Source organism: Oncorhynchus mykiss, chromosome 18, assembly GCF_013265735.2.
Source record: "Oncorhynchus mykiss isolate Arlee chromosome 18, USDA_OmykA_1.1, whole genome shotgun sequence".
NCBI lineage: Eukaryota > Metazoa > Chordata > Actinopteri > Salmoniformes > Salmonidae > Oncorhynchus > Oncorhynchus mykiss.
The window spans coordinates 63,095,435-63,109,396 of NC_048582.1; the positions used below are offsets into that span (position 1 = coordinate 63,095,435).

Sequence of the window (13,962 nt, forward strand, 5' to 3'; positions counted from 1 at the left end):
TCCTCTCTCTACCATCTCTCCTCTCTCCTCTCTCTCTACCCTCTCTCCTCTCTCCTCTCTCTCTACCCTCTCTCCTCTCTCCTCTCTCTCTCTCTACCCTCTCTCCTCTCTCTCTCTCTCTACCCTCTCTCCTCTCTTCCTCTCTCTCTACCCTCTCTCCTCTCTTTCTCTCTCTCTACCCTCTCTCCTCTCTTTCTCTCTCTCTACCCTCTCTCCTCTCTCTCTCTCTCTCTACCCTCTCTCCTCTCTTTCTCTCTCTCTACCCTCTCTCCTCTCTTTCTCTCTCTCTACCCTCTCTCCTCTCTCCTCTCTCTCTACCCTCTCTCCTCTCTTTCTCTCTCTCTACCCTCTCTCCTCTCTCTCTCTCTCTCTCTACCCTCTCTCCTCTCTTTCTCTCTCTCTACCCTCTCTCCTCTCTCCTCTCTCTCTACCCTCTCTCCTCTCTCCTCTCTCTCTACCATCTCTCCTCTCTCCTCTCTCTCCACCCTCTCTCCTCTCTTTCTCTCTCTCTACCCTCTCTCCTCTCTTTCTCTCTCTCCACCCTCTCTCCTCTCTTTCTCTCTCTCTACCCTCTCTCCTCTCTTTCTCTCTCTCTACCCTCTCTCCTCTCTCCTCTCTCTCTACCCTCTCTCCTCTCTTTCTCTCTCCCTACCCTCTCTCCTCTCTCTCTCTCTCTCTACCCTCTCTCCTCTCTCCTCTCTCTCCACCCTCTCTCCTCTCTCCTCTCTCTCTACCCTCTCTCCTCTCTTTCTCTCTCTCTACCCTCTCTCCTCTCTTTCTCTCTCTCTACCCTCTCTCCTCTCTTTCTCTCTCCCTACCCTCTCTCCTCTCTCTCTCTCTCTCTCTCTACCCTCTCTCCTCTCTCCTCTCTCTCCACCCTCTCTCCTCTCTCCTCTCTCTCTACCCTCTCTCCTCTCTTTCTCTCTCTCTACCCTCTCTCCTCTCTCCTCTCTCTCTACCATCTCTCCTCTCTCCTCTCTCTCCACCCTCTCTCCTCTCTTTCTCTCTCTCTACCCTCTCTCCTCTCTTTCTCTCTCTCTACCCTCTCTCCTCTCTCTCTCTCTCTCTCTACCCTCTCTCCTCTCTTCCTCTCTCTCTACCCTCTCTCCTCTCTTTTTCTCTCTCTACCCTCTCTCCTCTCTTCCTCTCTTCCTCTCTTTCTACCCTCTCTCCTCACCACGCTCTTTAGACCTGGCTGGATGCACAGCCAAGAGGAAACATTCTGCTCGTTCCAGTTAAGAGTGTGAAGGAAGGCCTCCTGAGGGACCCTCACAGCCAAAATCCCAGTCTGCTTTCATGTGCACACTCACGCTCCCACGTTAATGACTTTGCCTCACTTAAGAGGTCGGCCCGTGGTGATCGGCATGTTGATGAAGCTTGAGAGAAAGGTAGAAGACTTGGTGGTGTTTCTGACATGCGGTCACCAATCACGGTAGTCGACAATTGGCTCGGGAGTCAATCATACTGACCAATACATGTGGGTAGCGAGTCATTCCATTGGGCCAAGGTGTCAGGGACGGTCTCACAGTGGATGGCCGTGGAACCGTGCAGGATGTATCCGGGGTTACACTCGAACAGGACTGTGGCGCCCATGGCGAAGTCGTTCCCAATCCGTTTGCCGAAGCGGGGCTCAGGGACCGAACTGCACTGGGTGGCACTGGTCCTTGGGACAGCTGTGGAGAGGATAGGAGGTGTCAGCAAAGCAATGGAGGAAGAAGAAGAAGAAGAAGAAGAAGAAGTGGGGACAAAAACATGAAAAAACACCAACCCACTCTCTGGTGACAGACTTTCAGCTATAGCAAGCTAGGGTGACATTTGATAATGCAAAACCCACATGTGAAATGCCATAACACAGACCACCATCCATGGTGCATTAAGGCGCTGTAAGAGGGGAGGAGAGTGTGTGTCTGTTACCTTGATCAACCTCCCATGAGTGCTCCCACACTTGAATACTGAACGCAGGTTTAGGGTTTTTCGCATAAACAAGAACCATCTGACTAAATCTGGACTTTTGTGTAAAAGTCTGACATATTTAAATTGGGATTCAATTTTGACCAGAACAACAGCACTGAGTTAGTTAGTGGGATTTAAGTTAGCAAGCCTTGCTTGCATGAACAAGGTCTTTTAAATGATGCAAGACTAGGCTGGCATTTTAGAAAGCTTTGCATGTGTAATAGAGAATTACATCCGAGTAGCAGGCAGGCAGCGTCTGGAGTGTGTTGTAGGAATCTGTCCAGGAGTTAAGCTAAGCATGCGTCGGGGGGGGGGGGGGGGGGGGGGGGCATGAATGAGTCTTCTACACTGGAGGATGCTGCCGTTGAGTGTTAAGTTACGTCCCAAATGGGACCCTATTCCATATATATTGTAATACTTTTGATCAGCAGTGCACTGCTGAAGGGAATGGGGTGCTAGTTCGGACACAGGCTTACTCTTATGAGATTTTCAAGAGGAGGGGGAAATGTGGCATGTGTAGAATTTGTTAAAGCTATAAGAAGCTTGATCATTCTAAGCATTGTGGGGGGATATGTGAAGCATCTTGCTGAGCAGGGCATCCCTGTGCCTTTGATAGTGCTGAACAGACAGGTTTTGGGGCCCGGCAACGTCATCAACAGATGCTAGCTGACAGAAAAATAAAAAATGCACCCCTCCGGCTTTCGGCACACTCCTGATGAATGTAGGTACTCTACGGAAGCGTGAGTCTAAATGTCAGACGTCTAAAAAAGGATCTCCTCTCATAGACACACGCTACTCTTGAGGGTATTCTGTAAGGAAATCTTAACGAAGCTCAATCTAACTCAATGCCTGTCAGAGTCGCATATTTCAGATGTTTTTATTTTAAGCCGGAGCTAGTGTATTCAAAGGATCATAATGTATTTACAGTGTGGTTCGGAAGGTATTCAGACCCCTTGACTTTTTCCACTTTCAATTCATTTACAGATTTATTCTAAAATTGATTAAATTAATGTTTTTTCTCTCATTAATCTACACACAATACCCCATAATGACAATGAGAAAACAGGTTTTTAGACATTTTCGAAATGTGTTAAAAATAAAAACAGAAATACCATATTTACATAAGTATTCCAACACTTTTCTATGAGACTCGAAATTAAGCTCAGGTGTTTGAGCTCACGTTTCCATTGATCATCCTTGAGATATTTCTACAACTTGATTGGAGTCCACCTGTGGTAAATTCAATTGATTGGACATGATGTGGAAAGGCACACATCTGTCTATATAAGGTCCCACAGTTGACAGTGCATGTCAGAGCAAAAACCAAGCCATGAGGTCAAAGGAATTGTCCGTAGAGCTCTGAGACAGGATTGTGTCGAGGCACAGATCTGTGGAAGGGTACCAAAATATTTCTGCAGCATTGAATATCCCCAAGAACACAGTGTCCTCCATCATTCTTAAATGGAAGACGTTTGGAACCTCCAAGACTCTAACTAGAGCTGGCCAAACTGAGCAATCGGGGGAGAAGAGCCTTGGTCAAGGAAGTGACCAAGAACCTGATGGTCACTCCGACAGAGCCCCAGAGTTCCTCTGTGGAGATGGGAAAACCTTCCAGAAGGACAACCCTCTCTGCAGCACTCCACAAATTAGGCCTTTATGGTAGAGTGACCAGACAGAAGCCACTAATAAGTAAAATGCACACAACAGCCCGCTTGGAATTTGCCAAAAGGCACCTAAAGACTCTGAGACCACGAGAAACAATATTCTCTGGTCTGATGAAACCAAGAGTGAACTCTTAGGCCTGAATGCCAAGCATTGCGTCTGTAGGAAACCTGGCACCATCCCTACGGTGAATCATGGTGGTGGCAGCATCATGCTGTGGGGATGTTTTTCAGCAGCAGGTACTGGGACACTAGTCAAGAGGGAAAGCTTAACGGAGCAAAGTACAGAGAGATCCTTGAAAAAAACACTTGCTCCAGAGTGCTCAGGACCTCAGACTGGGGTGAAGGTTCACCTTCCAACAGGACAATGACCCTAAGCACACAGCCAATACAACGCATGTGTGGCTTTGGCACAAGTCTCTGAATGTCGTTGAGTGGTCCAGCCGGAGCCCGGACTTGAACCCGATCAAACATCTCTGGAGATAATAGCTGTGCAGCGACGCTCCCCATCCAACCTGACAGAGCTTGAGAGGATCTGCAGAGAAGAATGGGAGAAACTCCCCAAATACAGGTGTGCCAAGCTTGTAGCATCATACCAAAGAATTCTCCAACTTCTTCAATAAAGTAAATGTGATATTTGCGCTTTTCATTTGAAATACATTTGCCAAAATGTCATTGTGTGTAGATTGATGAGGGAAAAACATTGATTTCATCAATTTTAGAACAAGGCTGTAACGTAACAAAATGTGGAAAAAGTCACAGGGATCTGAATACTTTCCGAATGCTCTGTATCCTGTCATTTTGAATACATAGAGGAGAGTATCATTACAGATACAACTAAACTCAATCCATGCCTCTGGCTTGACTGGCGTTGGATGAAAGCGAATTGCTGCAACATTTGAATAATGTCATCACAGATCTAAAACAACCAACCCTGGTAGACAAAAAGGGCTTGCTTTCATATGCACGGTGTCCATATTAGGACAGCCTTAGAGTCACAAGGATGTCCTATTATGGACACCGTACTCAGGAATAATCTATATCCTATGAAAGATCTATGGAAGACCAACCTTGATAGACAAAGTGAAAGCCCTTGGCCGTCTCCGGGCCGACCGTGGTGAACTTGATGGTTATCTGGTTACCAGTGCTCAAGGGTAGAGACTCCCCTGAAGAAAGAAAGACATTATCAATCAAACACAGTTTACAAGTCCACCGAACACAAACATTTCACAGGACGAAATGGAGGTTATTCTTCTGATGAATTTGTACATATGTGAAATCATAATTTGACCAGTTTCTCACAGCAGGAAAATAATCCTGCAGAAACAGGAAACGGTCATTATTATGTGGATTATTATTAATGGACATTTTTGTATGGGTTTATACACTTTCAGTTAGGATTAATCAAGTGGAAAAAGTGGAAAATACAAACTTTAAAAGCCTTTTTAAACATGGAATACAATATAATTTACATTTCCTGCCGTGCAGGAAAATTCTATGTGACAAAAGAGTGATCAAGTTAAGATAGCACATCTGTAGGTTGGCTGTCCAACAATGGATGATCCGACCCAGTCACAGATCAATGTATCAGAGTTCGTTGGATTAATCGATTACTTTGATCTCCAATCTGGCTTTGTTGAACTCTGAAGCCTTTCAGTGCAGAACTGATCAGCTGCTGGTTCAATGTTATATTTGAAGAAGGACATTCATATGCTTTGATAGGAGGCGTCTTATTGACTGCTAACTCCAATCAAGCCAGAGGCACTCTAATCCCACCTCTTCTCCTCTCTTTTCTTTGTCTTCATCTTCGTCGTTGTCTTCTTCTTCTTCTCAGTCTCTCTGACACTTTTGTGGTCTCATCCCCGAGATGGGATGAGGGGGAAATGTATGGCCCTGCATCAGCACTTACCTCTTTGTCAAGAGCATATTTTCAAGTGTTTCTGATTACATGGTACACATTGGTCCACAACCATGTCATTTTCCATCCATCCATCCGGCCCCCCCCACCCACCCCCCCCCCCCCCCCCCCCACCCACCCCCCCCCACCCACACACGCGTGCATGCAAGGCTCAATAGCTCAGCATAAGTGAGGTTATGGACCCAAGGGAACAGATGCTTTGATAAATATAATAACTATAGGTAGGGTAAATGTGGGGGGTAACGTAGGCAGGGGAAGTGTGTGTAACTATCATAGGGATCCATCTTGGGCTTTGTACTCTTATGTGTGTATCTCAGAGTTCTCACAGTTCATTTGAGATGTTCCTGGAAGGTGAATGTGGTGTACTGGGATTCTGATACAGAGTGGTGCTGGAGACTAAAGTGATACCAAACAATAGGGTTGAATGTGTGATTAATGCAAAGCCCTACAGATGCGGCCACAAAGCCTTTTGTCACAAAGTGCATTTGTCACAAAGTGCTTTTACAATACACCAACCTAGGCCCTCAAAGAGCAAGCGGCAAAACAGTAACAAAAGGAAAAACTCAACATCAAAAAACTCCAGTTCTGTGCCGCTGTTGCTGACGTGTCTGTCATTGTGTTATGTTGCTTGCTTTTTGTATTACCTGAGTGGGAGCCAGAGAGAGAAGACAGGAGTGGAGACTGCTGCGTGGGCCCGTCATAAATGTCCACCACGTCATTGAGTGACGTCTGGAACAAGACAAACTGCCCGAACAACACTGAAGAAGAAAGAGAGAAATAGAGAAAGAGAGAGAGAGAAAGAAAGAAAGCGGGAGAGAGAGAGAGAGAGAGAGAGAGAGGTTGACGTGTGAAACTAAACAAAAATATTAACAAACAAGCTAACACCATTGTGTTAACATGATTCATCATTTCACAGGCGTAATGTTATATACGGTGGCCATTTTGAAAATGCATGAGAGCTTAATTGTGACATATATTTTTGCCCCCCCCCGAAGCCAGTAAGTCTCAGCGCATAGTAGGTACTAAAGCGCGGCAAAATAGATAAAACGGGTCGTTATACAATTACTGTCTTGTCAACTGCTCCTGCTCTCTTTAGCGACGAGCATATTGAGATGCTTTATATTTTATTCATTGTGCCAATAACATCACAAAAGTACATCATTATTCTTCATTACAACGGCAGTGACCTTAAAACTGATGCAAGGACTTCCAGAGGTAACAGGACTGTGTGTTTATTTAAATATTTTAATTGAAAACCTCTCGGGGACCATTCTCTTTGTGTTTGGAGCGAGGCCACAATAAACTAGTGCACCCTGGGGGCTCCCTCTCCACTGTATACAGTAATAAAGAAGTATCCTAATTTAGCCTCTCTAACCGCTTTGAGAGTCATTGTGAAGGCAGAAAAAAACTGATTACCCATCCTACCCATTAGCATTACAAAACTCTACTGCACTTGCCCTAAATTGTTATGAAATGACAAGTAATTGGTCACCTAAAATCAAGCAAGATTTCTGGCTCTCACAGACCTGTAACTTCTTCTTTAAGAGGCTCATCTGTCCTCCACTCGTTACCTGTATTAATGGCACCTGTTTGAACTTGTTATCAGTATAAAAGACACCTGTCCACAACCTCAAACAGTCACACTCCAAACTCAAAGAGCTGTCAAAGGACACCAGTAACAAAATGGTAGACCTGCACCAGGCTGGGAAGACTGAATCTGCAATAGGTAAGCAGATTGGTTTGAAGAAATCAACTGTGGGAGCAATTATTAGGAAATGGAAGACATACAAGACCACTGATAATCTCCCTCGATCTGGGGCTCCACGCAAGATCTCACCCCGTGGGGTCAAAATGATCACAAGAACGGTGAGCAAAAATCCCAGAACCACACGGGGGACCTAGTGAATGACCTGCAGAGAGCTGGGACCAAAGTAACAAAGCCTACCATCAGTAACACACTACGCCGCCAGGGACTCAAATCCTGCAGTGCCAGACGTGTCCCCCTGCTTAAGCCAGTACATGTCCAGGCCCGTCTGAAGTTTGCTAGAGAGCATTTGGATGATCCAGAAGAAGATTGGGAGAATGTCATATGGTCAGATGAAACCAAAATAAAACTTTTTGGTAAAAACTCAACTCGTCGTGCTTGGAGGACAAAGAATGCTGAGTTGCATCCAAAGAACACCATACCTACTGTGAAGCATGGGGTTGGAAACATCATGCTTTGGGGCTGTTTTTCTGCAAAGGGACCAGGACGTCTGATCCGTGTAAAGGAAAGAATGAATGGGGCCATGTATCGTGAGATTTTGTGTGAAAACCTCCTTCCGTCAGCAAGGGCATTGAAGATGAAACGTGGCTGGGTCTTTCAGCATGACAATGATCCCAAACACACCGCCCGGGCAACGAAGGAGTGGCTTCGTAAGAAGCATTTCAAGGTCCTGGGGTGGCCTAGCCAGTCTCCAGATCTCAACCTCATAGAAAATCTTTGGAGGGAGTTGAAAGTCCATGTTGCCCAGCAACAGCCCCAAAACATCACTGCTCTAGAGGAGATCTGCATGGAAGAATGGACCAAAATACCAGCAATTGTGTGTGAAAACCTTGTGAAGACCTCTGTCATTGCCAACAAAGGGTATATAACAAAGTATTGAGATACACTTTTGTTATTGACCAAATACTTATTTTCAACCATAATATGCAAATAAATTAATTAAAAATCCTACAATATGATTTTCTGGATTTTTAAAAATAATTTTGTCTGTCATATGTCTGTCATAGTTGAAGTTGAAGTTGAATCTTTTTAAGTGGGAGAACTTGCACAATTGGTGGCTGACTAAATACTTTTTTGCCCCACTGTATATACATACACATACCTATATAGATATTCATACTTTTTTTAGAATATACCTTTATTATTCCCCGCAAACCCTACTACCCTTCCCCCAATTGGAGTAAACGAATAGACAACAACACCCAGGCTTCCACCCTCAGTCCACACATCTTATACACATTTTACAGGCACAATCTATTTTACAATTTCTGATGTCCATCTGGTTTGATTTCTATTTGTAACTGTTACTATTTCACAAAATGTATGAACCTATATACATTTTACAGACCCCGTATGTTTTACAATGGTTATCTTGTTATTAGTCCCACCCTTCAGCTCCATTCAACCCCTCCCATCGATCTCTCAACATCATCCATTTTGGATTTCTATTTGCCATATATTTTTCAACTGTGTTGTGATGCTTCACAAAAGTACTGAACCTTTCTATTCTCATAGCTTCTACAGATTGTAAATGAAAAATAAATGTTTTTGCTAAAATAATTATGATATTATAGATTGATTGACTGTGGCTTTTCAAATCACCCAGTATTGCTATCTGCAGCGTTAGTTCTAGGCAAATGTTGCAATTCTTCAGCCATGTCTGGACCTGTGCCCCAAATCGAGCTAAAATATACTTTATGATTCCCTTTGATTTATTGCTTTACGCTAACAGTCACCATGTGAATCCCATTCAGGAGCCTTGTGTATCATCCGTCTCAAACTAGGAGAGCTGATTAAGGATCATTTTAGCCTTTTATTTTATAACATTTTAAATATTTTTTTTTTGATTACAGCACCTGATATTCCCAGGCGGTCACCCGTCCCAATACTAACCAGGGCCGACCCTTAACAAACGTGTTCAGGGTGGCATGGTCACAAGCTTATTATTTTCTACTCCATTTTCTCCCTGAATGGGCTCGGGAGAGGCGAGGTCGAGTCATGCGTCCTCCGAAGCATGACCTGCCTGGCCACCTGCTTCTTTCAACACTGTGTGTTGTCCTATGGGGCTCCCAGTCACAGCCGGTTGTGACACAGCCTGGGATTGAACCTTGAACCTTTATTGACAGCACTGCAGTGCAGGGCATTTGACTGCTGCGCCACCCAGGACCCAGTGTAGTCTTTTAGATCACAATGAATGTCATTACATGGACATGGGGGAGCTGATCCTACTCTGGCACAAGCAATATATTTATTTATTTATTTTACATTTTAATTATATTTATTTAACCTTTATTTAAAAAGAACAAATTCTTATTTACAATGACGGCCTACCCATACTCCGGATGATGCTGGGCCAATTGTGCACCGCCCTACGGGACTCCCAATCACAGCCGGATGTGATGTAGCCTGGATTCAAACCAGGGACTTCAGTGACGCCTCTTGCACTGAGAGGCAGTGCCTTAGACCACTGAGCCACTCTGGAGTCTGTTAGTCATTACATGGACAGGGGGAGCTGATCCTGACTCCTACATGTACAAATGAAAATTACGGATGGATTTTATTCCTGGGCTGCTGAAGAGCCAGCTGCACAGAGGCCATGTCCCAAATACCACCCAATTTGCTATATAGTGCACTATTTTTGACCAGAGCCCTATGGTCAAAAGTACCACACTACAAAGGGGATATGGTGGCGTTTTGTACTTCTATTAGATCCCGCCAAGGCATCAGCTACTCTTCCTGGGGTTTATTAGGGATCCCCATTAGTTCCTGCCAAGGCAGCAGCTACTCTTCCTGGGGTTTATTAGGGATCCTCATTAGTTCCTGCCAAGGCAGCAGCTACTCTTCCTGGGGTTTATTAGGGATCCCCATTAGTTCCTGCCAAGGCATCAGCTACTCTTCCTGGGGTTTATTAGGGATCCCCATTAGTTCCTGCCAAGGCAGCAGCTACTCTTCCTGGGGTTTATTACGAATCCCCATTAGTTCCTGCCAAGGCAGCAGCTACTCTTCCTGGGGTTTATTATGACTCCCCATTAGTTCCTGACAAGGCAGCAGCTACTCTTCCTGGGGTTTATTAGGGATCCCCATTAGTTCCTGCCAAGGCAGCAGCTACTCTCCCTGGGGTTTATTAGGGATCCCCATTAGTTCCTGTCAAGGCAGCAGCAGCTACTCTTCCTGGGGTTTATTATGAATCCCCATTAGTTCCTGCCAAGGCAGCAGCTACTCTTCCTGGGGTTTATTAGGGATCCCCATTAGTTCCTGCCAAGGCAGCAGCTACTCTTCCTGGGGTTTATTACGAATCCCCATTAGTTCCTGCCAAGGCAGCAGCTACTCTTCCTGGGGTTTATTATGAATCCCCATTAGTTCCTGCCAAGGCAGCAGCTACTCTTCCTGGGGTTTATTACGAATCCCCATTAGTTCCTGCCAAGGCAGCAGCTACTCTTCCTGGGGTTTATTATGAATCCCCATTAGTTCCTGTCAAGGCAGCAGCTACTCTTCCTGGGGTTTATTATGAATCCCCATTAGTTCCTTCCAAGGCAGCAGCTACTCTTCCTGGGGTTTATTATGGATCCCCATTAGTTCCTGCCAAGGCAGCAGCTACTCTTCTTGGGGTCCAAACACATTAAATCACTTACATTACATATTAAACAAAAGATAAAACAGTACATCATGTAACATTATTACACCACTACAAATCTACAATACAAAATGTATAAAACAATATTACAATGTACGTGTGTGTAGAGCGTGTGTTAGCACTTGTGTCTCTTCACAGTCTCCCGCTCTTCCGTAAGGTGTATTTTTACCAGTTTTTTTTACTGCTTGCATCGGTTACCTGATGTGGAATAGAGTTACATGTTGTCATGGCTCTGTGTAGTACTGTGGAATAGAGTTCCATGTTGTCATGGCTCTGTGTAGTACTGTGGAATAGAGTTCCATGTTGTCATGGCTCTATGTAGTACTGTGGAATAGAGTTCCATGTAGTCATGGCTCTGTGTAGTACTGTGGAATAGAGTTCCATGTTGTCATGGCTGTATGTAGTACTGTGGAATAGAGTTCCATGTTGTCATGGCTCTATGTAGTACTGTGGAATAGAGTTCTATGTTGTCATGGCTCTATGTAGTACTGTGGAATAGAGTTCTATGTTGTCATGGCTCTATGTAGTACTGTGGAATAGAGTTCCATGTTGTCATGGCTGTATGTAGTACTGTGGAATAGAGTTCCATGTTGTCATGGCTATATGTAGTACTGTGGAATAGAGTTCAATGTTGTCATGGCTCTATGTAGTACTGTGGAATAGAGTTCTATGTTGTCATGGCTCTGTGTAGTACTGTGCGCCTCCCATAGACTGTTCAGGACTTTGTGAAGAGAACTCTGGTGGTATGTCTTGTGGGTATGCATGGGTGTCCGAGCTGTGTGCTAGTAGTTTAAACAGACAGTTCGGTGCATTCAGCATGTCAGCACTTCTTACAAAAACAAGTAGTGATGAAGTCAATCTCTTTTCTTTTTAATAAAAAAAAAAAAAAACATTACAAATAAAAAATAATAATTTAATTGCATATTCGAAACATACAATATACTTGCAGTGAAGCCATTCAACAACTACATCATACCAGTCACCCAACAGATTCCAATTCAGAGCGACACACAGAAGCATCCAGGGTCAATGCCCTGCTCAAGGACCCCTCCCACAGTCCCCCCAAGGAACAATCTCTCTTCCACTTCCACTTTAAGCCATGAGAGATTGACATACATGCATGTCATTAATGTTAGCTCTCTGTGTACTTTTAAGGGCCAGCCGTGCTGCCCTGTTCTGAGCCAACTGCAATTTTCCTAAGTCCCTCTTTCTGGCACCTGACCACACTTTTGAACAGCAGTCCAGGTGTGACAAAACTAGGGCCTGCCCTGTTGATAGTGTTGTTAAGGAGGCAGAGCAACAATTTATTATGGACAGACATCTCCCCATCGTTGCTACTGTTGCATTTGGGATGCAACCAGAGTGAATCATAAGTCATTACTGTGAATGTTTCCCCTACTGTAGATTCTAGAACTCCCTGTGTCCCTAGATTCTAGAACTCCTGTCCCAAGATTCTATAATTCCCCCTGTCCCTAAATTCTAGAGATCTTATTGGCCCTAGATTCTAGAACTACTCCTGTCCCTAGATTCTAGAACTCCTCCTGTCCCTAGATTCTAGAACTCCCCCTGGGCCTAGATTCTAGAACTCCTCCTGTCCCTAGATTCTAGAACTCCCCCTGGCCGTAGATTCTAGAACTCCCATTGGCCCTAGATTCTAGAACTCCTTTCCCTAGATTCTAGAACTCCCCCTGGCCCTAGATTCTAGAACTCCCATTGACCCTAGAACTCTTCCTGTCCTTAGATTCTAGAACTCCCCCTGGCCCTAGATTCTAGAACTCATCCAGCCCCTAGATTCTAGAACTCCTCCTGTCCCTAGATTCTAGAACCCCCCTGTCCCTAGATTCTAGAACTCCTCCTGGCCCTAGATTCTAGAACTTTCCCTGGCCCTAGATTCTAGAACTTTCCCTGGCCCTAGGTCCTAGAACTACTCATGTCCCTAGTTTCTAGAACTCCTCCTGTCCCTAGATTCTAGAACTCTTCCTGTCCCAAGAATCTAGAACTATGATAATAGAAACAACACAACAAGATGAAGAGGAGCTGGAAGTCATTCCCGCGTTATCCATCAGTTTGTTCTGCATTGCAGTGTAAACAGAGCCGACACAATTAACACATCTGATGAAACACATTAAATAACGCAGGCTGAGAGATATGTTAACTGTCAAGGCAACACATCTGTGTTACCTGATAAGAAATATAGGCCTATAGTTTTGGTGAGAGAAGAGCTACGATCTACAATCCCGTGTCAATACAATTGTGTTTGGGGAGAGTCACATTTTTAACAGTGTGTGAAGAAGTCTCACAGCAATGCATTAAAATGTCTGAATTTGCAACAGTTGTGATACTGCACAGACACAGAGCTCCCTCTCTAAATCATACCACTGGCAACCCCAGCCTCCGACTCCAATACTGGGCCAGAGTAAGTCAACTGAACCAGACTCTGAGGAAATGCTTCACCAGGGAATGTGCATGGTTCAACAGAACAGAGAGCAGAGAGAACAGAGACCATGAGCCCTGTGCAGTAAGGCATGTTTGTAATGCTTCAACTATTTCAGTGGCTTTGGCAGGACACTACCGCAGTTGGCTGGCAGAAAGACCATTATCCATGTAGAGTCTACTGGAAGGCAGACTTCATCAACTGCAGACTGTACAGTGGCACAGCTTCGCGTGTTGGAGTGATGCATGTTTTTTTGTTGTTGGTTTTGCCCAGATGCGATATTCAGTAAATACCTGACATTCTACTGAAAATGTCTCTCATAATTACGATTTCAAATTGTTTTTATTTTATTTTACCTTTATTTTACTAGGCAAGTCAGTTAAGAACAAATTCTTATTTTCAATGACGGCCTAGGAACAGTGGGTTAACTGCCTGTTCAAGGGCAGAATGACAGATTTTGTACCTTGTCAGCTCAGGGATTTGAACTTGCAACCTTTCGGTTACTAGTCCAATGCCACTAGGCTACCCTGCCACCCCGGAGTCTTGGACTCTAATGTCTTGCAATGTTAGAAGAGATGTTGCTGCCAATGGCGACAA

General features: G+C 44.6%; 1 protein-coding gene across 1 annotated transcript in view; it reads right to left on the bottom strand.

Annotated features, from left to right (window-relative positions):
* The window catches only part of csmd3b (CUB and Sushi multiple domains 3b), an 826,488-nt gene that overhangs the window by 162,200 nt on the left and 650,326 nt on the right, over positions 1-13,962 (bottom strand). The window contains exons 32-34 of the mRNA XM_036953488.1: positions 6,177-6,290; positions 4,685-4,780; positions 1,470-1,673 (exon numbers count right to left, since the gene is read on the bottom strand). Of these exons, the coding sequence (XP_036809383.1) occupies positions 1,470-1,673; positions 4,685-4,780; positions 6,177-6,290 (414 nt within the window). The remainder of the gene's footprint in view (positions 1-1,469; positions 1,674-4,684; positions 4,781-6,176; positions 6,291-13,962) is intronic.